Source organism: Montipora capricornis, chromosome 3 (genome assembly GCF_036669925.1).
Source record: "Montipora capricornis isolate CH-2021 chromosome 3, ASM3666992v2, whole genome shotgun sequence".
In the NCBI taxonomy this organism is placed as follows: Eukaryota; Metazoa; Cnidaria; class Anthozoa; order Scleractinia; family Acroporidae; genus Montipora; species Montipora capricornis.
Genome location: NC_090885.1, coordinates 65,112,441 through 65,137,941, shown reverse-complemented (window position 1 = coordinate 65,137,941; position 25,501 = coordinate 65,112,441). Strand labels below are relative to the sequence as shown.

The 25,501-nt window shown below is 40.6% G+C and overlaps 1 protein-coding gene across 3 annotated transcripts; it reads left to right on the top strand.

The window, feature by feature from the left end:
* On the top strand, nt 1–25,456 carry LOC138043734 (tRNA (34-2'-O)-methyltransferase regulator WDR6-like). Of its 3 annotated transcripts, none has more exons than XM_068890144.1 (20): nt 1–548; nt 2,714–2,809; nt 3,186–3,267; nt 4,608–4,790; nt 5,870–6,288; nt 7,200–7,455; nt 8,275–8,492; nt 10,734–11,104; nt 11,896–12,054; nt 13,016–13,093; nt 14,454–14,552; nt 15,127–15,228; nt 15,530–15,593; nt 16,563–16,622; nt 17,073–17,532; nt 18,692–19,410; nt 21,170–21,316; nt 21,806–21,891; nt 22,384–22,472; nt 22,578–25,456. In XM_068890144.1, the coding sequence occupies exons 1-20, from the start codon at nt 455–457 to the stop codon at nt 22,645–22,647; spliced, it is 3,852 nt and encodes a 1,283-aa protein (XP_068746245.1). In that variant the 5' UTR covers nt 1–454; the 3' UTR covers nt 22,648–25,456. The 3 variants fall into 3 exon arrangements, with proteins under 3 accessions (XP_068746245.1, XP_068746246.1, XP_068746247.1); XM_068890145.1 differs by having other exon boundaries at nt 18–548; nt 22,384–22,465; XM_068890146.1 differs by having other exon boundaries at nt 18–548; nt 22,384–22,500.
* The last annotated feature ends 45 nt before the right edge of the window (nt 25,457–25,501 follow it).

The window sequence follows — 25,501 nt, the reverse complement described above, 5'->3', positions numbered from 1 at the left end:
ACGCGTTCCTCCTTCACGAACGTGAGTGTCTGCGTGGGAGGCTACTGCTTGCAGGGTGAGCACAAAATGAAGATCAAGTTCGTTGTGAAATGTCTGGTGTTATACATGCACCATGCATGATAAGGAAATTAAGCCCTTCGAACAAAGGAAGTCGAAATCGCTGGCCAAATAACGATGAAAGAGCCCGGAGCCGCGTTCGGATAAGAACTTTTATACAAGCATATTATTAGTTGGATTGTACACATGATAACGATAATAGTTAATTCCAAGCAAAAAAATTACGAGTTAACGATAATAGTTGATTTGGAGAAGAGATTGGGTGGGGGACCTGCGGACAAGGGCTGTAATTGGCCATGCTGGCCGTGAGAAAACTGGAAAGTACAGTACTATCCAAGATGGCTAAAGTGTTGTAAATAGAGATTTCTTGGTTTTCTTTCCTTTAACTGGCCGCATAATGACAACTTCCTTTCCCTGGAAATGGGAAAAGAACTATCTTACTTCTCCAGTGACAAGTACTGAGTTTTTAGGATCAGATCTACTTTTTTCAGGTGAGAGTGAATTCTCTTATGGTCTCTGACCTCGAATTAACAAAATTAATTTGATGTCGGCTTTTCATTCGTCTGTCCTGTTATTGATCATGAATTTCGCCATAACATTGTCAAAGTAGCTGTGGATCCACGAGGCTCCTATGTCCAGAGATGCACGCAATTAGATTCACGCCCAATTTTGACATCCATTAAGTCTAAGCCTTTGCTACCTATTTCAAAGAATAAGGTTAGGGTAATGCTTAGCGTTATTTTTAGCCTAATAGGGTAAATGCAGCTGTTTATCCTTACTTGAAAAGCAGCATTTGGAGGACACTTTGTGACGTTAAAAGGCCTTTTGCAACTACCGATCACATGGTACAAAATCTGCCATGCTGGAGGGCGAGCTCATTATTATTCCCCCACTGGGACATTAAATAAAGAGACCTGAACCAGTCAAGCTTGACTTGCCTTTGTTTTAATGTCCCAGTGGGGGAATAATAATGAGCTTGCCCTCCAGCGTGGCGGATTTTGTACCATGTGATCGTTAGTTGCAAAAGGCCTCTTGACTGTGTTCCGAGACAAAGTGATGTTGAAGTTGGGAAAAAGAGCAAGGGGACACTTCGTGACGCTTATTAAAATTCGCTCACATCTAATTATGTGCATAGATCTCTGGACATAATCTGTATCTTCGAAATAGACCAATTTCGATATATTAAAATTGAGTCCTAAACAAAAGGTATCATCTCAAGGCTCTGGGAAATAAACATAAGGATTTGTATACGGCAGGTACAAAACACAGGTCACAGGTCATTGTTTTACCAATACAGAAAGTATCCTAAACATTCATAAAAGCTAACCTTAGGCCTGATTAGGCCTAAACAAAAGTTTTTAGGCCTAAGGTTAGCTTTTATGAATGCTTAGGATACTCAAATTACTGTATGATCGTTTATCTTTATTGCCTGAAGTCCTGGACTTATCACCCAAATGCATTTGATTCGGGTTATTTTATCTTGGTGTAAAGGTAAAAAGGTAAAGTAACTTTATTTAACGTTGGTAGTTCCTTCAACTACGAGGCTGGTATCAATAGAAGCCGACGGTGCACCCTTTACCGCCTTCCCTCTGTCAGTGCTCCGTTTTAAGGGTATTTAAAGCTATAGCTACACGGATCAGAGGAAAGTCGAAACAGACGTTTAAGTCACCGAAGATCAAACCGGGGAACTCGCTCTGAAAGCCGCGCACTGGCCAACTGAGCCTGCTGCTACAAAGCAACAGTTTTAATGCTTAAATCAGAGCACTAATTTTAGCAACCAGTCCTTATCACTGATTTTAGCAGGTTAACCCATTGACTCCTGGGGGTTCCCCATTGATGAGTAAAATCATCTGGCATTAGACAGAGTAAAATACTAAGTATGGCCGGTTTAGGGGTGAATGGGTTAAAAATTAAGGCACTTAAGTTAGGACAATGTGCAAGCTACTAAGCGAGCCATGCGAGTCATGCGAGCCATGGCTGCAAGCCATGCAAGCCAACATGCGAGTCACACAGTTATTGAAAGCTAACTGTTTTAAAATGGGTGCTTAGACTTAAATGCAAAATTCATGTGGCTTGCATGGCTCGCTGGCTTGCAGATTGTCCAGCCCCAAAGCACTTCCTTCTGCTAGAAAAGACCTCTCTTCTTTTGTATTACTTTTGCTTGGTTGACTGCTAAGACAAAGAAACTGATGCCCTGGATCAAAACTGACTATGTTGAGCTTACATGGCTGTATATTTAAATACTATTAATTTTATCTTGAGTAGATATCTTTAATTAAAAATTCTGTCAAGTCATGTGCAAACATCACTTTAATTAAATTCCTCCATATGAATTGGGTGGCTTGAGTATTAGACAAAATGAGACATCCAGAAAAATCTGACTTTTCTAGTTCAAAATTCTTCATCCTATTCATAGGCAAAGGTCTGATTCTCCACTCCACCTGTCAGGGAGTGAAAGTCATGATTATAATGGGAGTGGGGAGGGTGTGCTTCTTGACAACAGGCTTTTTTCCTGTGGCTCACAGAAATACATGTAGTTACCAGATAAATTTTCAGTAATCTTAATTAGCTTGATTGGAATTTTTCAAAGAGATCAACTTAGTTCATGGTAATGAAGTGGTAAAATGACAACTGCACTTTTTTTCCTTTTCTGTAGGAAATGGGCCATACCTTGAATTACACTCAACAACAAATGGCACTCTGTTAGATAACAAAAACGTTTTACCAAAATCAAGGATACATGGAATCAGAGGTGGGGAAAGAATTATTAAAAAATCACAAGTTGTCCATCTCCAGTTTTTCATTGCAGGGAAAATCTTGCAACCAGACAGCAATCGGTGAAGCAATAGAAAGTTGGGAATGCGAGAGCTCTCCTTTCCTGTCCTCTCCTTCTGGTGGCTTCACTGCATGACACCACTTTTTTCAGCAGTCACATGACTCAACCTACCACAAAAAAAGTTGGTCCCTGTGTGATTTTGACTGAAGGGGGAACCTCCTGGGGTTTTTGCTCCAAAACTGCTATGTTTGATCTCAATAGCTTTGAGTGCAGTTAGCTTTATTGTTTTACTTTTATACCTATAACTACTGGTATCTTAATAACTTGGTAATGTGTGTCTTTTAAAATACAGTTGAAGAAAAACACAAAAACCTTGTGGTAATTTTTGGACAAAAGGTTATCAGAATTGTTCGCTTGGAAGGAAATGATAAAAGGTATGGTCAGCTTTCATTAGTCCCAAGTACGGTTGTATGTCCTGCTGTTTTGGACACCACCACTGCCCTTCAGAAATACCCAATTATTTGCATCTGAAAAGATTCCCCGCATCAGCCTCTCCTTTCCACTGCAATACGTGAGAATACGAATATGGCCTATTTAATATAAAGGGGCTTTGTCACCCATTTTGGTCTCTCTCAAAAACAAATCCTTAGTACCGGTGCTTGTGTTACTGTCTGTCAATAACTGTGGACGTTTTTTAATGTGGTGTATGCCAATTGTTTTCAACTTCAGGGCTGAGAAATTACAAATATTAAATATCAATGGCAGCATTATGTTAGTTTTGTAGGCTTAAGTAATACGGGAATTCATTAGCCTTGGCCCTGGGCAAATTCTGTTGTAGTGTACATGAGCAGGGATGTCCCAGTGGTGAGAACACTTGCCTCCCACCAATGTGGCCCAGGTTTGATTCCCAGATCCGGCGTCATAATTGTGTGGGTTGAGTTTGTTGGTTCTCTTCTGTGCTCCAAGAGGTTTTTCTCCGGGTACTCTGCTTTTCCCCTCTAGTCAAAAACCAAAATGATTTGTTATACAGCTGTACATGTATTAATTTGATTTGATTTCATTTCATTTGTGTACGACCCCACAAGCTATTCAGCTTTAAACTAGCTTTATCGTTTGAAATTAAAATTCTATTATTATTATTATGATCATCATCATCATCATCATTATCATTATTATTGTTATCATTATTATTGTTATTATTATTACATGACTACACATGTATGCCAAAGTGTTTTCGTGTTAACTACACCTGTTATTTAATCAAAAGCATGAGAAAATGCTCAGTGGTAAAACCCTGATGAGATCCTGAGTAAAATCTTAATAAATCTCCTGTATATTAAGGACGGTGCGTACTAATTCAAAGGTATTTTTGCAAATTTTACTGACTATGCGGAAAAAGCAGATCTCAACAAGTGTTATTTAAATCCAAAAAGAAAATTGGGGGTGACCACGCATTTTTCAAAGATAATTATAATCAACAATATTTGTAAAAAGCTTTAGAGTGCAAAGCAATGTATGGTGTTCTTTTCCAAACTGAAGCTTAATTATCTCTGAAAAATGGGTGGTTACCGGCACCACCAATTTTCTTCTTGGATACCAAGAGCACTTGCTAAGTTCTGCTTTCTCCACATAGTTTTAAACTGTGTAAAAATACCCTTGTATTAGTAAGCACCACCTACAGGAAACCCCAATATCTTGAGATGCACAGAACATAATTATGTGCATGATAGTAACAGTGGGCACCGTCCTTAACACTTTTTGTTTTTATTTATAGCATTAGTGCTGCAACAGATGTTATCGACCTCCCTGATCTGATCTGGGATGCTCATTGGCTGTACGATAAAAGGGATGTTCCAATGCATGTTGCTATAGCAACAGCTCATAATGCTGTTTGGTGTTGGGAGTGGCAGAAAAACAAGAAACGGCTCATTGCACAGTGTGAAGAGTCTTGTATATTGTATCCTTAGTTTTGTTTTTTTATTTGCCAAGATTCAGTTATAGCCATCCATAATTGTGGTAAAGCATTTGAAAGTCCTTCTGGAAACTACTATTCTTGAGCATACGAACTGGAAAGTATATAATTATGGAAGCATAGATACTAAAACAAGGAATGACCTACGATGAGCTACAGTGACCAACAATGGCCTACTTAAATGACTTACAAGACAAAAGAGGATCGGGGTGAAAAGTTTGGTGAGCGTCAAACATCTGTTGTGCATTGTAATGCAATGTTTTTAGTCCACTGCATGACAGCCCAAATGATGACTCACATGGCCTTAAAGGCAGAAATAAACTGCAAAAAGACCCATGCATGGTTTTCCTTTGTTTTAAAAGCTAATTTTAAAATGTACAAAATAATATCAAGTTTCTGCTTGGCAACGATGAAGTTTTAATTAGAGCAGGGAAAAAATGAAGATACTGTAAGATTATAAATATGTTATGATTTGTTCAGAGTGCAAAATAAAAAGTTTCAACTTGTTCAGCAAGGAAGTTTTGATTGGTTCAGAGTGCACAAGTAAAAGTTTCAACTTGCTCAGCAACAAGTTTTTAACCTTTGTACTGCAGGTATGATGCAGTGCCCTCAGAGCTGCAAATTATTGTTTACTAATTTTAGCTCATTACAGGGACATAGCTCATTCCTTGATTAAGTATCTACGATAATATGGAAATAACCCTGAAAATTCATCTTTCTCTGATTCATCTGCAGTTAGGAAATTGGGATTTCACTGTATCACACCCAAATGCCTTTGTCAATACATAGCTTAAAAACACAATTTTGTTGATACAGTAACTTTAATGTTTTTGCTGTTTGTATCAAAAGAGCTTTTTCTTAAGCTAACAAAACCCAGGAGTTTCCATTGCTCAAAACATTACCTCAAATAAGCCTAATATGGGACTTCCTGTGCAAGTTGGATGGTTATTAAGAAAGTGTGCATGTCACTGAAACTATTGATTAGTTTTCTTTTTTTTTTCTCAGTTAATGTCCTTCATTACATAATTGGATTTCCTTAACAGATACTAAATTTTATGGAAAAGATATTCTGCCAAGTTTTTTGGATCATATTTAGATAATTTATTCCTTGCATCTGGGACTGTATTCAATCAAATTCTCTTGTGGAAAGTGCAAGGCAAAAAAGATGAGCATAACAAGACTTCTGTTGTGCAGAGACTCACAGGCCATGAAGGTGTCATATTCGCTATAAATTTCAACAAACAAGGAACACTCTTAAGTTCTGTTTCAGATGACAGAAGCATACGACTATGGACAATTTCAAACATGCAGACTTTTGACTCAAATGGCCTTGTTGAGCTACAGACAGTGCTGTATGGTCATTCCGCTCGTGTTTGGGATGCCAAGCTTTTGAAATCAGGCTTTGTTAGTATTGGAGAAGATTTGGTGTGTAATGTCTGGGACTATGAAGGAAATATTGTCAAGGTTTACAAAGGGCATACAGGTATAGCCACTTTCTTGCAATCCATTGTTTGAAATTTGAAATAAACGAGGTTAACCCATTCAGTCCTCAGGTGTCCCATGATGCTCCATGATGCCCCTAAAACCATCTGGTGTTAGAGATTAAAATCGGTTAAGTCTTACTCCCAGGAGTTAGTGGGTAAAAAGATGGTTGCTTACAACAATAGATTTGTGTACATCTCATCATTGCACGTACTTTCATGTACATTGGTTCCTCTCACTAACCAACTTTGAGGACCATACTGCTATCAACCGTTACAGCTTATGTTTTGGGACAGGATGAGGCTATTACAACTGCTCTTGTGATTGGCTTAGGAAACAATAATTATGATACACAAAAATAGGAGCTGTAATTTACTGGATGACCCAGGAAAGTGGGTTACTATGATAATATCTTTTAGTAACCAAATTGTGTGGGGAAACCACATATTCAAGTCAAGCAGGCCATGCTGTAGATTGCAACCAACTTAATTGACCAATCATAGTGCACATACTATGTGTATGACTTTGTACTGCATTAACATGGGTGTCTTGAAAACAAAGACCCATAAGACCCCCTAAGACCCTAGGACTCAAAAATGAAGAAAAGTAACCCAAAACCCTCATTTTGGCTAGCCCTAGGCCTAAAACCCAACTTTAGGCCTAGGGTTAGCCAAATTGAGGATTTTGGGTTACTTTCTTCATTTTAAAGTCTTAGGGTCTTAGGGGGTCATAGGGGGTCTTTGTTTTCAAGACACCCGCATTAACATGCTTATGGCCCTGTACTGCATAATGAAGCTCTAGCTGTACATGTAATCTAGTGCCGTGATAAACTCTATCAAGCTTAAGATTCTTGGGTTGAAACTATTATGTCATTAATTATTTTATAAGTAAACTTGGTTGAACACATTTCAGGTCGTAACATCTGGAGTCTAGCTGTCAATCAAACGGAAGATCTCATTGCTACTGGTGGTGGAGATGGGAGCATTAGACTATGGCCCCTGTGCAGTCCTGATGTTGGCAGTAGAAAGGCTGCCAAGGAAGTTTGCTTGCCATCTTTAAATAACTCAAATCGTAGCAAAAGCAGCCCACTAAATTCTAAAAAAGATGACTATCCAAGATTTGTCTGCCTTCTCGACCAGACCAATTTGTTGGTTATGACAAATGAAGGGTGAGGTTTTTTTTTCCTTTGATCTGTTTAAAATAATATGCTACATCACATATATAGCATTCTAGAGCACAGATAGGTTCTTTAACCATTTACATAGGGGGAATTCAGGTTATCAAGACTAGAAAAGCTTTTAACTAATCTTAAAAGACTAAACCATGATATAGTTTTGAAAAGGGACTCCAAGGAGACTTGTGAGTGTTAGGTCTAAGCACACAAGATACCTTAACAATAACAGGATCTGGCCAAAACATTTCTTTATTAATTTTTGTCTTTTTTTCTTTATTTTCTTATCGCCAGTTTGCAAGGAAAAATCTTAGATTAATATTAAACTTGCCACAATTAAAGCAGAGTAGGGATAAGAGACTTCATTTAGCATTACAGTGGCATTCTGCTTTTTTGGGAAATCTTGGAAGATTCGTAATCACCAAGATCAGAATCTGCTGATTATGTTCAACCTACCCACCCAAGAAGGTTGTGGGTTCAATTCCCACCCTGGTCAGAGTTTTTCTCTGTCCTTGTGTGGGCCCATTTCCATCAGTAGGGCTAATGCTCACATGGTTCATATGAGGTAGCAACTTAGCACTTCACATTACACTCTGATCAGTTAAGTCTACCCATCCAAGTAGACCGACTGCAGTCAAAGGCAACCCAAAGGCTCTTTTTTCCTTTAGCGTCTACCGTACCTTACAGCAGGGGTGGGCGCTATTCCTATCCTGTGATATGCACAACTTGTCCCCTACCCACTTACTCTTTTTACTTAAGATTTTTTATCATCACCAGCTCTTCATGATCATCAAAAATCTAATGTATTTTACATAGGTGTTTATACAAGTTTGGTTGGCTAATGAACGCAAATGTGACTGTAGAGCAGGATGATTCATGTTCAACCGCAAATAATGCCTTGAATCTCAAGGACCATTGGACTTTGTTGCTCAAAGATGCAGCATACTCCTCTTACAGTGTTTTTGCTTTGTCTCCTTGCCACAAGATCATTGCTTTTGGGAATTTACAGGGCAAAATAAAACTCCAAGATACTGGTAAGCTTAGAGACCTTTAGCTATTAGTTGTGCACCAACATAAATTGGATGTCCAAGAAGAAGTGTTCCTTTAAAAATCCAAGCATTTGTTACAAGGGGGGGGGGGGCCTTCTTGATGGTTATCAAAGTCCTTGTGCATCTAAGTACTTGCTTTTTTGGATGTACAGTATTTGAGGTTGCCAGGAATGGTAGACCTACATTTTATGTTTATTCTACTCACAAATTGAAACTTCAAAGATGGGTACATAAGTACATGTATTTGTGTTTGGTTTGCACCATCCTCGGAGACCCAGGAGCAGTCAGTCTGGGCAGGAGAGAAGGCAACGAAAGTTTTCAAGGACGGGTGAAAGAGCCCCTCTTTCACCCATTCTTGAAAACTTTCATTGCCTTTCTGATTCTCCTGCCCGACTGACTGCCCCTTTTTTCTCCGAGGACGGGTTTGCACATATTGTTTCAGTCTGTCTCTACTGCACACGGTGTTGTAATTGTGTTCCACCATGTCATGCTTTGAGCGTGTATGCTGAGTAAAAGATAGCGGCAAACTTGAGTGCAGTTTGCATTCAGTTGCATCGTTAAATCCCATAGCTTGAATACTCTGATAAATGTATCCCTTACATTGTACTGTACTTATCATCTATAAAGTATGATTAAACAAAAAATTTACTGGTTAAAGTCTGTCTTTCGTTGTCCCACGCACTTGCCTGTTTTGCTAATTTGGTTTGTAATGATTTCTGGGTGAGTTCCAGTCCTTTGTGGGAGCAAATGGATGAAATTGTTAACTATCTGGTTGCCCCCAGAAAGGACTGTTACCCCAACTTTGTCTATAAGGAGGGGGAACTTAAGAAAAAGCATAAAGTTCGATAAACCAGCTATCGCTAAGGCCAATTTTGCTTTCTGTTACTCACTCTACGGTAGTAACAGTCCCCGAGGGGGAGGGGGATTCCCATATGGAACAGACGGGCATGCTCGTCGGAAATTTTAAATTTAACCCCTAAAGGAGACCATCTGGGCGTAAAAGTCTCTGCTTACGAGCCAGAAGGCTCATCAGGCCAGCACTTATCTCCGGTTTCCTTAGCATGAAGCGACTAGGAGTATTTCTACTCCCCCCTGGATTAGGTTAATCGGCTTTCGAACAACCGGGCCCTGTGGAATTTCAATCAGTTGGTCAGTTTTTGGTTCCTAATCAAAATTTGTTTTCTCTTTTGAAATAGTTCAGTGCCTTTTAGTCTCTGTGTTGGCCTTCGTAAAAAGCGTTTCCGTGATATTTTAGAGGGGCAAGGACCGAGTAACAGGATTTCGATGTTTTTGTCACGTGAAAAATAGGGCGAGGAGACAAACTCCCCGGGGAGAGGGGGACTCCCATATGAAACAGACGGGGATGCTCGTCGTCTCGCTTAGGGGTGTAAATTTTGGATTTTGGTCTCGCTTAGGGTGTTCCGGGCAAAGCGCCAATATTTTAAGCTGCCAAGGTCAAAATTTGCTTAAGCTACGCCCAGATTGGTCTCCTTTAGGGGTCACAAAAAGCTTGAGCCACGCCCAGATGGGAGGCGCGGTGGCCTCATGGTCAGTGTGCTCGACTCTGGATCAAGTGGTCCAGGTTCGGGTCCTGGCTGGGGACATTGTGTTGTGTTCTTGGGCAAGACACTTTACTCCCACGGTGCCTCTCTCCACCCAGGTGTATAAATGGGTACCGGCGAAATGCTGGGGGTAACCCAGACTTTTACGCCCAGATGGTCTCCTTTAGGGGTTAAATTTAAAATTTCCGACGAGCATCCCCGTCTGTTCCATACCGTACCGTAGAGTGAGTAACAGAAAGCAAAATTGGCCTTAGCGATAGCTGGTTTATCGAACTTTATGCTTTTTCTTAAGTTCCCCCTCCTTATAGACAAAGTTGGCAGTCTCACTCACCCCATTTCTTTTCAATTTTCAAAGAACATTAACAATGTCATACTGTAAGTCTCGGCAAAAGATTGACCATGGGAAGATGTTGAACTACTTCATTATTTTGTTTTTACATGATGTAGTTCATGTGGAAGTTAATCGTTTAGAGAAATTAAACAACTGATTTATTTTTAAGTTAAGGGAAATTTGCCCTAGTAACTCTTTGGAGCTTGCCGGTAGTTTTCACTTCTTAGGGTTTGTCATGGAAACATTTGAATTGAGGTTCTTAAATGAGGAGAATTTTTCATGTAAGGGGCTTACTGTTGAGAATCTCATTATTTCAACTCTCTCTTTGGACAGATTTCCATCACCCTTGCAAAGAACTTGATGCTTACTCTGGCAAAGTTCACAACTTACTTTGGAGTAGCAACCAGGATTTTACGCGGCGTCACCTCTTCTCTTGCGGACCGGATGGACAAATCACTTGGTGGAACGTTTTAGTATGTCATGACCGAGACCCTGTATTTGAGGTCTCTGCTCTGTGTTCATTTGTCCTACCGCCGTCTAAGCAGCGTTGGGCATCAGCTGTAGTGGTCCTTCCGAACCCTTACACAGAACAGAGTGTTGGTGAAGATGTCTGGACTGTCAAGTCTTTTGTAGTTGTATGTGGCGATAGAAAAGGATCATTACACTTGTTTCATCCCGAAAACGGTGACTTACCAAGTCAAAAGGTGATTCTGTGTATGAGGTTTTCCAATTCTCTTCACATGTCTTTATGATTTTCAGTAAGAACCCGCGGCTACGTATTTCACGTGAATTTACCGCTAATTTGATTGCAAAATTACCCCCCAATTTTTTTTGGAATGACTTTAAAAACCTGCCCCACAGAACACAAACCTTGGATCGGCCAAGCTTTTTTCGTGTAAAAGCGAACGAATTTTGTTCCGAAATCCTGAAAATGCATTCTGTTCTAAGAGGCGCAAATTAAAAAAAAAATACTTGAGGATAATGCCCCTGGTGCTTTCTCGACTAACTGTTTGAATCTCACCGCGTACTTGCATTCCTTTTGAAAATCCTGGGTCTTGGGGTTGCGTTTTTGTAATATTTAGAAAACGAGAAGCAGTGCAAAGCAAGTAAAGTGCTGTCATTTAGCTTCCAAAGTAAGAGAGTTGTGGAATAACGGGCTGGTCAATAAGTCATCAAAACAGTTTGCATAACAGGCACAGTATTCATAGGTTAAACAAGAGAATGAAATGAGGGGCAGAAAGACAGACAGGCCAAAGGAATGACAGAGAGACGGTTGGTCACAATTGCAGGATCATAAGAGTTGAGAGAAAGACAAATTGATTGGCAGGTTCAGACGAAAACATCTATGAATTGGTTCTGGTCATTACAGTGTTGTTTCAAAGGAAAATGCCTTTTTGCCATTATCTTTGGGCTGCCATAAATCGAAAGGCATGTTTCTAAAACGCGTGCTATCAATATCCACTCCCCCTTAGAATTCAGCCGATTGGTTTTTCAGCCGATTGCACCGACACATTGTCTTCCTCTGATTCACGGCAAAGCAGGAGTAAGTCATCTTTGTTGTCAAAACAACGCCATTTATTCAGCTGGTAGGGATGGAATGTACAGACAACTAAGAATCCACAGCAACAAGTTGGAGGTGGTCGACAGCAAAAAGGTGGGCTTGTTCGTTAATGCATGGTGAATATTTTTAGAAGATATAGGTGCTGGAAGTTGCTTCTGCTCTCTGACACTTGTAGTATGAGGGTGGGTAACATTATTAACTCTGAATACTAAGTCTTTCAGTTGACTGACTGAACGAAAGTGTTCCTTGCCCTGATTTCGTCAGCGCTCGTTGTTTCATAATTAGTGATTAGGTCTATGCACTAAATTTAGGGTTGGTGTCAGTTAAGTCTTGAAAATTATGATCATGCATGTGGGTTATGAGCGCGACTTTAGGAGCAGCGAAATGAAAGCCTGAGAAATTCAGTCGACTTGAATGGGATTTTAGCATCCAGTCTAGTGCTCTACCAATCAAACTACAAAGCTATAACAGGAAGCTGATCACTTTTTGAGTTCATGGTAAACAGGTAGAGAATGGATTTTACAGAAGATGAAAGTCACACATTTAAATTGCGGAAAGAGTCTTGAAATGATCCTCCCAATTATGAGCGCTATTTTAGCAGCAGTGAAATGAGATTAAAATAGAACAAAACTGGATGTAAGAAGACCAAACAAACCCGTTATCGAGACGACTTAAGATGTCAGCGAACTGGGTGTTCGCTTGTGGGCGAAAAGATCGCCGGTAAATCGCGACATGAAGAGAAAAACCGTGGAAACAAGGTTTGTTGCAACTAAGATGGTAAGGAATATAAGGACAGGAGTTGAGATGAGTTCCTGTTAACTTGTCTTGACATAGCCACATTTGTTTCGCTTTGTAGCTTAACCCTTATCGAGACAACAAATTTGGGCGAAAACTACTTCCCTGGAAGGGGAAATACTCTCCTCTTCCTGTTGCCATACGTTGCTGAAAAACACCCTCGCTTAACCCTGGTAGCAACTGGCTTATGGTTATTAACTAATAATAAAAGTCATTTGTCATTTAATAATTCTATGTGCTCACTTTTTGTCTGTTATAGGTGTTCAAAGGCTTTGACTGGGTAGAACGGCTGTTATTTACGAAAAGTGGAGATCTAATCATTGCTGGTTTTCATGCTGTAAGGCTGAGGTTTAACTTTTTGATAGTTTAGCTTCAAAACAAACTTTTTAAGTTTCTCATGAAATCTTAGTTTGGCGGCAAAAACCTCTAAATGTAAGGTAATAGTATGGTTGAATCTGACCCACTGAAACTCCACCTTAAACAAACAGGTTTAATGCAAACATTAGGGCCGCGGCTTATTCTGGCCGCAGCGTACATAATACGCGAAAGGAACTATCTATACGAGTATAAACTCCCAGGCCAGGATAAGCCGCGGCTTGAGAAAGCCGTGAACGTATGTACCATTTATACGGGGTGTTCGCGTCTTATGTAAGCCGCGTTCAGAGTAAGCCGCGGCTTGTTTTCTCTCGTATAAACGGCCCTATTGATACTTAAACGGATTCCTGCTTATCATTCACATTAAAGGAAAAACGCTAGATAAGTCAGGTACAATAGCGAAAATGCTCTATTTTGACAATTCCAATCCTAGAAGTACACTGTATATTGCCTAGTCCCTGGATTCCTGTACGGCTATTTCCGAGGCCTTGCGCGTCAATCCTTTTCGCTGGCGTCACCGAAAAGAACTGCTGGCTGGCTGGCTGGCTGGCTCAGACCACGTGATCCAAAGCAGATTGTCCGTGGTGAAAAAATAGAGGCATGGAACTAGGCAACACTGTATAGTGGGTCTGGGAACCTAGAATAATTGCCTAGTTCCACGAGTCTCCTATGCAGCAGCTCAGTGGTTGCGCATTTTGAGCTAGTAATTGGAAAGTTGTAGGTTCGACTTCTGCAACGGAGGACTCTTTTTTTTTCCCGAGTATCGCGAATTCACGATCGGGCAAAACACATCCCATCAAGGCAGGCACAATATTGGTAAAAACTGATATTTAAACAACGTTAAGCCGGTGGTTAAGATAGCAGTGTTAAAATCATTTCCATTTCGATCAATCATCGTACCAATGGGCTGTTCTGTGAGAAAAACAGTGTTGAAAAGGCAGGGAAATTACATAGGAGAGAAGCGTTTATCTACTAGGAGCAATTCAGTTCTAGAAATTCTGGAGCCGAGATTTTTCGTATAAACCGCAGTCTAACTCAAATTTCGTCGAAACATTAACCGTATGATTTTAAACATCCTCTTGTCGCTTTTAATTTTCGCGGCAGTTTGTATAATTTTGATGGGAAGGGTTTGTATGGAGTCTTGCTTCTTCGTTTATGATTATTATATCCTCAGTATATTCTTTCTACTTCTCAAATGCCTCCATTTTTGCTATAGAAGGAAAACAAGGGCGAAAGTGTTTTAACTTTGTCTCGAAGCATCAGTAGTTAGGGTGTCTTTTGCTAGGTTTATAATTTGACTTTTTTATTCCGTCACTTTATAGGCATACTTTGTACTGTGGAGCGTGCGCAGAAATGAAATCTTGTGGCGAGTAAAATGCGGCGGAGCTCATAGAGTCTGGGATCTAGCTTTAGAACATTCGGTAATAAAACTATTTCATTGCTTATTCTTTGCCATTAGCGCAGTCTCTTCAGCCTATGCGTTGGCTTTTACGTAATCATGTTCTATTGGAATCACTTCCATTTTTCGGTTACAATGGAGTAGCATTCCAAGCAGAATTGATGTATTTTAGAGAACGTGGTTCACTCTTGGGAGAATTGTGCGCTGTCGGTAGAAATGTCAGGTCCGCGCTATCCGTTTTGTGCCTGTGTTCTTAGTAGTCACGCAAACGCCTCCCACGTAAAGTCCTTGGGATTTGTCACACAAAGAACACGTGAGGAGCACCAAAGAACGTTTGCCGCAAACAACAGATCTTGAGCGAGTGGTCTGAAGACTAGCCATTCATACGGCATGAATGGCTCGTCTTCAGACTACCTGCACAATCATGTGCAAGAGCTATTTTTGGGGGGTGCCCGTTCTTGTAGAAAAGCATAATCCATGCACTCATCCTTTACTCGTGTATTCCTAAACCGACAAAATATTAACAGGATATTTCCACATGAAAGAATGCGCCGCTTATGTTTTATATTTATGGCAATGGTATGTTGTGTTTTCAGAATATGTCAGTCTCTGGAGCGTTGCTTTCCTTTATTAAAGATTCCACAATTCACATACACAAGATTTCCTTTCCCAGTGATGTCAGAAAAGCTCTGTTGAAGGTAATACCGTTTTCTTCCTTTTAATGCTATTATTGACCTTATTCATAGATGGCGGTCACATTTATAATTCTTTTGTCCACGTGCAAATTAGCCTACCAAGCCTCAGTTTAGAGCAACAATTCTTTTCAATTCACTGTATGGTATCGAGGCTTAGTAGGCTAATTTGCACTTCGACAAAAGAATTATAAATTGGCCGCCATTTATGAATAAGGTCTATAAAAGTCTTGAGAGATAACTATTGTTTGTACCAAACAACCCAACTTTGTTCGTAATATCTTGCTCATACCCTTTTATGTTTCAGCCCCCTTTTCATGGGCGCGAAGCAACCTGCATTTGCTACATAGACACCATTGTGGGGCAAGAAGGTAGGTTGAGGTGGGTTTCGTTTCCGATGATGATTCGAGAATCCTCGTAGAAAATCCGAATGCTCCGAAAATAAGTCGATCCCATAACCTTTCGATTACCATTCCGGCTTGTTTTCCGTTGAAGACTCAAGTCGTGGAAGCTAGACTATTGAACTTCATTCAAGTGACAATTTTCCTTCCATGTTTCTAGAACTGAAGCTGTCGGAATGAGAAATTCTTACCATTGTAGGGAAGACAATGGTAAATGTTTCAGTCGTAAAATTCATAAAAAGATGTTTTGTTTCGATGTTCACTCGGGAATATTCGAAAATTTCCCGATTTCTCTTTATGAACGGAAATTGCACGACTCCTTATATTATTACCGGACGTATTGTTTATAGCAATATTAATTTTCTGTCATTGACAATTAAAGGAAGGGATAATAAGAATTAGCGCGTGATTAAATGATTTTACTGATTTTGTCGAGGATTAACATGTGGAAGAAAAACGCTGAGTAATCAACGAAGTGAGCTTGTTTAAGTGAGTCAGGTTTGTTGTACAGTTCAGTACATTTACTGGAGTAGAAGCTATGACCTTGCACTTACTAGTTCAGTTGTTATAAGTAATTTTATAATGTATACCTGTGAGGACTATTCCCGAACTAAACTGAATGTAACAATCTCCGGTAGTAGAAGCCGTAGGAGAGTGTTTTTTCTACACACCTGCTACAGTGTAACGCCCCGCGTACCGTGGCCACCCAACAAACTTCTACATTTGACAACTAGGTGTAAATACGTCGACTCCACAACCCATGCAATGGTGTTCAACTTAAAACCGTGCGAACATTGCAAGGAGGAGTGACTGTTAATCAAATTCGCACACCCTGATTGGCGGATAATATGTAAAAAACTTTGTTAGGTGGCCAGGGTAAGGCGCATCGCATTGTAATCGTCCTCAATTTTACATTTCGTTGTCTTTTTTTTATTTCAGGGGGTATCACTGACGTATTTGCCACTGGAAGTGAAGATACTAATATCAAATTGATGCTTTGTATCCCTTAATTGACTTTGTTTGAAGTGTTTTGCTATTAATTGTTATATTGTGCTTGTGGTTGTTCGATGGTGGAACTTTAGAGTGATCTGGCAGGAAAATTTGTAATCCATGGTTAGACTATTGGAGGCCACCACCAAAGGCAACGTCATAAACTAGAAACGCTTGTCAAACCTAATGATTATCAGAAAAGGAAAGAATGTGGCCGAAAACGGGAAAGCTTAGACTGTTAGCCGGCTGAAAGATCTGACTGAAATATCTGCAAGAAAACGAATGTAAATACAACCAGCCCCATTGAGAAACCCTGAGCTGTTCAGAGGGGAGACCGCTGACTGGCAGTCTCTATTTTAATCTTGTCCAAGTTGAAGTACATATCGCCTCATTAATGTCGTTGGGTACACTGTTTATTAAATGTTGTAAAGAGGATTCCTTAGCAATACCTTTTTTTAGCAAACCGAATTACTGGTGTGGTCTCAGAAGTGTTTACTGCACATGGACACATCTCCAGTGTTCGAGCGTTGAATGTAGCTGAACGCCCACTCGAGTACGCTTCACCTTGTAGGGGAAACTCCAAGAATGGTGGCTATCTTCTCTTTTCTGGTGGCGGACGCGCATCTTTGAGATGTTGGCGCGTCGACCTCTCAGTGATAGACGTCAACAGTGATGATTTTCATGGCGAGAAAGCAACGTGCTGTCCAATTGTTTTTCTTGGGGAATATTCATTTCATTTCAGCAATCATCGGCGGCGGCGAAAGAAATCGGATCTACTGTCGTTATCTGAGATTAGGTTTATGTCTGTGACATCACTAAATGCTTCAAAGCTTAAAAGTCAGTCTTCGTGTGAGCAGTTGATCGACAGATGTCAGTCACTGTACTTTGTCATGGCAGCATGCTCCGATGGGTTTGTTAGGTGAGGTCTATGTGAGAGTACATCTTGCCCAATCATTATACTTTCATTCAAGCAACCGGACAACTCGCCCCCACCTAGACAATCACTAAATAGAGGTACCAACATTCAGCTATTGCAATAACTAGACAGAGTTATTTTCCGACTTTCATTGAGACAAACTGTGGCAACAAGTTAAAGTTATGCACGGTCACTTTGGGTGTCCTGCGAGAGTATTCTTTATGAGGAAGGAAAGGGAAAATGTAAGATTGTGATCGTCTTGCAATAGACCACTCTCAAAATGACCATAATACTCTTTGCTTGCCCTCCAAAATTTTGCATAAGCATTGTTTTTATTTTTTCTTTGGACCATTGTAAGTCTCAAGAGAAACTAAAAACAGTGCTTATGCAAAATTTTGGAAAGCAAACAAAGAGTATTGTGGTCTTTTTGAAAGTTGCCTATAGATCACGTTTGCCACTGTTTTCTACAAAGGCAGTAAATTCTGGGAAAATACGCGCGACATCAGTGTACCAACGCTACCCGTCGTTTTTAACCATTTCAACCAAAGTTGGGTACAGTTTAGAAAAAAAGTTAATTAGGGCGAGTTTCAATCGAGTGTCGTAAAACCAAAACCAAAGTAAATACTTTGGCCAATCAAAAAGGGCGGAGACAACCCAGTAAACCAATAGGCCATTTCCGAGTTCATGTCTCCCTCATCTTCAAAGCGAGTCTAAGTGCGACGTTTTTGTGATGGTAATTAGCTCTGTTTTACACATGAATGAAAACTAATTTTCATAAGAAAAACTTCGCACTTAGACTCGCTTTGAAGATGAGGGAGACATGAACTTGGAAATGGCCTATTAATACTCGAAGTAATTACACGTAGCTATAGCTGACACAAAGCGCGGGAAAATGTGCACGGGCGAGCCGCAATTGGTTTTGGTTTCACTTCTGATTGGTTGAAAAAGTGGCGCGAAAACTTTGAACCAACCACTGATTGAAGTAATGCAAAACCAAAGCGATTCGCTAATTACTTTCGACACTCAGTTGAAAACCGCTCTAACAAACCAACCTAAAACAGTTTTCACCCAATAGAACACAACCCTTGTAAATACTTTCATTAACTATGGTGGTCCTCGTACTTTCAACATCATCTGTACTGCTTTGTTTTTTTGTTGTTAGGGTTTTCGCATTTGATGAACAAGAAAACAAATTCTTTCTTTTGGCTCAGTCCAAGTACGTTGGGCGTTGTGTCCTCACGGTTAATCACTTGACAGTTCTGGCGAGCAGCGGACCTCTGGTTATCCTTTTTGCGGGAGACACTGCAGGAAGAATTTATTGTTGGGATATAACTGCTTTGTTGCTAAATTATGTGATGGACCGCTACAACTTTAAGTGCAACGATCCTGATGTAATTAAGAGTACAGTCGCAGAGGGAAAAGCGTTTCTCCAATCAAATGAACACAGCGTTTGTCAAGATGGCGGCGTTTCTTTAATGTTTGATATGGCTTCCGAGAAGACAACTTCTTTTTGTGCTGGGAATAATTTAATGGCTAATGACAGCATGAAAGGAAACATTTTTCAAAGTAGTTGGACCCAACATACTTTTGTTAGCCACGACACCGCTTGCAAAGAGTCAAATGCTGAAATAAACCAAAAAACGAAAGACGAAAATGAAGATGGAGTTCAGTGCGGAGGACATGTTTTATTGAATGAAACTTTTGAAGAGTCAAAAAGAGGCAGTTTAAAAGATTCTAATGATGAAATGTTAATCACATTATTTGAAAAGCAAAGCGGCCACTCGTGCCTACCCCTGGTGGGGTTTTTTCTTGGCCTTCCCATCCACGTTTTTCAAGCACATCAGTCTGGTATCAATGCATTATCGCTTCTCAAGACGGAAGGTAAGGCAGAGCAATCTAATCTGAGACAAAATGACGGACTCGATCCCCAATTGGACAGAGTAATTGTCTATTAGAGCGGTTTTCAATTGAGTGTCGAAAGTAATTAGCGAATTGCTTTGTTTTTTCATTACTTCACTCAGTGATTGGTTCAAAGTTCTCGCGCCACTTTTTCAACCAATCAGAAGTGATGAAACCCAAACCAATCGTGGCTCGCGCGTGCACATTTTCCCGCGCTTTTCGTCGGCTATGTGTAATTACTTCGAGTTTTGATTGGTTTACTGGATTGTCTCCGTCCATTTTGATTGGCCAAATTAATTACTTTGGTTTTGGTTTTACGACACTCAATTGAAACTCGCTCTATGAGCCGGTCATTTAACGCCCTGATACATCACTAAAGCTGAAAATACAATGAATGGACGGAGGAGTGGAGGAGGAAAGTAGGGTCGCTGGTCAATATTGTAGTTTTTCCAAAAAGTGCGTCCTAAAAGAGCTTGGATTCGTCGCAACGGAAAAATCAGGACGCCATCATAGCGAGATAAAATGAAATTGGAGCCTCAAGCGGAAATCCATTTCAATTTTCTTGCTATCCATAGCCTGCTTCCTGTGTGTACATCTGGGATAAACTCTTGCGCTTCAATTTCATTTAACTTGAAATATGTAATTGAAATTTGAATATGCTAACTGCTAAAATGGACTTCTCCCTCCCTGGTGGCCCCGTTTAGCTCTTGTTATGGTGCGTTCTTATGAAGCTTTCCTGTTTATACCTTCTCCATTTTAGGAGTAAAGAAATGGTTGTGATGAGTTTTACGAAACATTAACAAGTGGTCTGAGAACCAGAGCATTCTATAATTTAGATCCGATTCCGATTACCAAAATATTCCAAATGTGCGGCAAGGTAACCTATTGTTTGGTTTCCGTTCATTCTGTTATCGGGAGCAGAGTAAAAAGAAGGTGTCAAAAGTATATCGGATAAAACGATAAAAGTTCTCAGAGAAATCAACTAGGGGAGCCGATTTGGCCAAGTGCTATGAGCTCTCTCCTTCTATTTGCTCTTATAAGTGTGGGTTTGTTAGTTCGCGTCTTTGCTCTGAGAGGTGTTTTTTTCCGGGTAACCGTAGATATCCCCACTTATCAAAAACCAACTTTTGATCTTATTTGTAGAGAACGTTTTCTCGGCTATATGCGAGCTTGAAACTTCAGTGAGGGGTCTGAATCAGTGTTCCGCCTGGTCCTATCTGGGAATAGTCTGCAAGAAAATGTACCCTTAGTTTTCTCTTCCCGTTTGTTAGGCGTAGGTTCACGACCAGGGTCGAGTACCTGGAAGCAAGTCTAGCGCTGTGGGTTAAGTAGTACCAGAAACCCATAAGGGTTGAAACGTGTAACGGCCCCTTGTGCGCTGGGAAACAAGCTTCTGAATATTCGATTTGCTAAGTACCATATTTGGAACAACAAGAGCGAGGGGTTTCCAAATATGGTACTTATCACTGAAACATTCAACCAATCAGTTCGCACTGAATATTCGGAAGCTGTGAACGCGCGTTACACGTTTCAACTCTTATGGGTTTCTGGTAGTACACAAATCTCCCAGTTTTCGTGGTCTTTAACCATGGTTAATATTAAGCGCGCCTCAAGCAACCCGGGCCAGGGTTGTTAAATGCAAGTTACATTGCCAAATACTGCTTTACTGCATGTTTGACCCTCGGTCTTGCGATAGAAGTTGCATGTTGTTGTTGTTGTTGTTAATGCATTGTCTATTTAGTTCCTCGACAGTATTTAATGGTCAGCGGAGGAGATGACAGCGCACTTCACGCCGTAGAATTTAGTTTTATCCTCGACAACGACGTCATCAAGGTTGACGTAACACGTGAGGCATCTTGCGCATCAGCTCATACGTCATCGGTAACAGGTAAAAATGATTGGGCTCATTTGCTCCTTAGGCTAGGTTCCGTAGTACCTGTGTTACTCACGACCTTCAAAGATGGGTTCAAATCCCATCTGGCACTGTTTTCTAAGTTCCTTTTGGGTGTTACAAATCCTCCTCGTCTTTCATGTATGATATATTAATCACAGCTTGACAACATCTTTGATTGTGATTTAGCTGGATAAGCTCAATTTACTGCGTTTTGAGACGCTTACAGTTGAATACAAACGCCAGAATGTAAGGGCGCTTTCTTTTTGTCAGAACTGGCCGGCCAGGCCTGTCATTTTGCAAAGAAAATGTAACAATTTGAAGGAACACTGGCATGATAATCCCTCGCATTCTTCTGGAGGAGTGTATATCGTCTTGGAAGATTGTTAACTTGAAAGCGTTGTAGAGTTAATCCTTCCAAATGCCCAGTTTGGCCGGTCAGTTCTGTCAAATGGAAAGCGCTCTAAGTCTAGATTTCTTTTGTAGGCGTGAAGATTCTGACAAATGGTTTAATCGTTTCCTCGTCTGTTGATCAGAGGATAGCTGTCTGGGAGTTGGTCAGTGACAAGCAGGTACCTCATTTAAATCCCGGGCCCCCTCCCTCCCTCCCCGACAACAACATTAAGAACACCGCTCTTTCCTCTATCAAGAAGCACTTCAAGGAAACCCTTAACATTTTTTTCTTATTGTATCAACCCCACAAACCTTGACACTTTCTCAGTCGTCTCTTATATCCGCGTAGAAGGGACTCTCAGAGGAAGCCCTATGGATGTAATGGGAAGGGCAAAAGAGAAGAGGCTCTTTCTTTATCCTTCCCACAATCCCCTTCATCAATGGCGTGTCAGAATTAGAGACGACTGGGTTCGAATCAGCCATAAACCAATGAACAACAGTTGGAAAGTTTTTCTTCTTCGTTGGGGACCCCCCCCCCCCCCCCCCCTTTATCGACTTTCTTTGGCAACATTGTTTCTAGGGTAAACTGATATTTTCCCTCAGGGGATTGTCTTGACATTTGATTTTCCTTCATTTGATTACTTTGCTTAGTGGCTTCAATTTGTTCCTAGGTCTCCTCATCAGCGCTTTCTTTCCGTCAGTGCACCGTGGAGATGGTGGATGTTGCTGATGTTCAAGACCTGGAAGTCTGGGGCGAGAGGTAATTACATCTCTCGAAAATCACAGAGGTTGAAACTTTGCAAAGTCGTTTTTTGATTCTCACTTTTGACCATTTCGTTGACGTGACTTTTCTTTTGTTTTTCAGTGATGCTAATATAGTGGCAGCGGTTTCTGGAGTTGGTCTTCAAACGTTACATCTTGTAACAGACGTCTGACTATTTCGATAGTATCAGAATGATCCATCAATGAAGCCCCCACAACAAGTTTCTTTCGTGATTGTTTAGAGCTACGTTTTCCAATACTTCGCCCTTGGAGAACTTTTTTTAATCTTTGAGAACTTCATAAAAGTTTCACAGTTTAGATAACGTTAGTCTTACCTAACTCGTAGCTTTGTAATGCGATCGTCATTTTTGGAGCCACGCAAGATGGCGTGCAAGAAGATAAATCAACGGAAAAAACTCGGTCAGTAACTTACAGTGCGGAACTCGAAATCGGCTAGTTAGAGCTATTTCTCTGCCTGCTTTAAAAGGGGCGACACTTGCTACTGTTGGATAGTTGCTCTACCCTCTGGAAAACGCGGACGTAATCTCTAATGGATTGGACTTCACAAATGGAAAGGGTCGGAAATTCTTTTAGTTTGGAACCTTCGTTGCCGCGTATTCTGGAAGAGCCAAACGATCGAGGACTGATTTGAGGCAGAGCAAAAAAAATGCTTGAGTCAACCTCGTTCACAGGGAGAAAAAGCCCTGAGAACGAGGTTCTGCTTGAGTCACACCATGACGGGAGGGTAGGGGAGGTGGATTGATAAAGGCGTCATGTTAAATAGACCAGACCTCTTTAGCTTGTGCATTTTGTTTTCCCATTTCAGACCACGTGATGTAACTCCAGGGAAAAGTTTCTTTCAAATGTCGTCTTATCACGTGCATATGTACACATAACTTATGAAAAAAAAAGAACATTTCCCTAGGTAAAATCACGTGGTATGAAATGGGAAAACAAAATGCACAAGCTAAAGAGGTCAATTCTGCAAAGTTTTCGTTTGAGAGGCGCCCTCGTTGTTTTTCATTTTTTTCTTTAAAGGGTTCATTAGTAGACTGCGGTGCTTGTCGCACGTGGATATGGAATTGACCTTATGTCGTCATCATCTCCCGTCTGATTCAGTAGTCGCCTACTCTCGCTATAAAAAAGGCCTCATGGGTTTCCCCCACCCCTCCCCCCCCCCCTTTGTCAATATTACATAGGCTGGCAAGGGCATAATTCAGGTGCTCAAATTAGTACTATGATCAAAAAATCAAGTACTTTTTTTCCTCAGATTTTAAAACCTGCCTGGCAAAATTGTTATCCAAAGGCTGTTACGTTGAATGTAAGTTCTGGATTTCACGGTCCGTCATTACTCACGTTCAAAACTTACCGACTGGAACTCAGAGGGTGAGATCTCGGGAAAAGTGACGTCATTCGCTGAATAGCGTAAAATTTCAGCGTGTACGAAACGCAGTTTATTATGTATGCAAAACACACGTTTAATCCCGTGCTGCATATTAATTCAGTCGCATACAAACGCTTTGCATTATTAAACTAGTGAGTCTTTGACGTCATTTTCTCCTCGACCAGCTCTATAAAGATTTTAACATTAGTAATGGCGGACCATTAAATAGGAAAATTCCAGTTAAAAAAAAGAAGTGTCTTTTTGAAATTAAGGCTTAAAACCTAGGTCGCTCAGTGTTAAGTTAACATAGTTTTTAAATCCAAAGAAAAAAACATTTGATTTTTTGATCTTAGTACCACTTTAATAGCGACAAATTAGTTCACGTGTCATGACCCGGCAAGTATGATGGAGAATTTCATCGGGTCATCACCCCGACTCGTTGCTTGATAAGCCTGCGTGTTTGTGGATGAGGAATGCCAGAGGAAGTAAAGACTCGCCTTAAATAAAATGTATATTTTTTACAATGATATTCAGCAATCGTGCCAGAGTAGACGGGAGGTTGACACTGGACCTTTGCCTCTTGTTGGATAGATCGATCACTTGAAATATAGAGTATCCCTACTGTTCACCTTCGTTGCACGTGGTTTAGTAAAACGTGGTGATCCACATTGTGCAAAATTTTTACGATTTCGTCGTCAGAACTAAAGTCAGGGCTGGACGGACGGGAAAGTGCACCTGTATTTCATCCGTGTTTCTTGCCTAAAAGTTGTTCCTTCCGGCGGCTCTTTGTCGGCAAAAATTTAAACTTTGCCATAAAGTACGCCCAGATAGGAAATTAGAGCATTGTTTCTCGGGCGTGTTCAAATTTTTGCGTCTCGTTTAACTTCTCCTTAGATTAATGCATTGTTTCAGGGGATTATGATGGGTTGATTATCGGCATGTGCTATTATTACCCTCCAGTATATGCCGTTTTTTTTTCTTTTTTTTTTTTTTTTTGTTAATGGTCATGTTTTGACAAAACAAACAAAAGAACTCGGCAAAGAGGAAACACGTGTTTTAAATAAAGATGACTCTATTTACATCAAACAGTAATTTTCATCTGAGTATTTGGGAGGCCGTGACCGGAAGTGGACTTTCGACTCACCTTGGAAGGTGTTTTGCCGAAAATGACCCTCAAGTTATTGACAACGGCTTAATTAGTTTTTGCTGGCATTCACGCGAAGGCCAGTAAAGATCTCCAGGGAGGGATGGGAGTGGTTGGGAAATCACAGTATTCAACTGATGTAGGTTCGTTATCGCACCATAAACACGAAAAAAAAATCAATAATCACCTTGTATTTAATAAGGAAAAATCAGGGAAAACGAATGCTAGGAAAGTAAAATTTGTTTACCAGCCAAGTGGCCCATCAGAGCCGGAGCTTATCCCGGTTTCTGTGGGATGAAGCGACTAAGGAGTCGGAGTATTTTTTTTTACTCCCCCCTGGATGGGGTGCTAGTCCAACGCAGGGCTCATCATTTCGCCAGTATCCATTTATACACCTGGTTGGAGAGAGGTACCGTGGGAGTAGAGAACACAACACAATGTCCCCGGCCAAACGTCTCTTGCAAATAGCTTTAAGTTTCATGAAGCCGCTTTTGGTGCT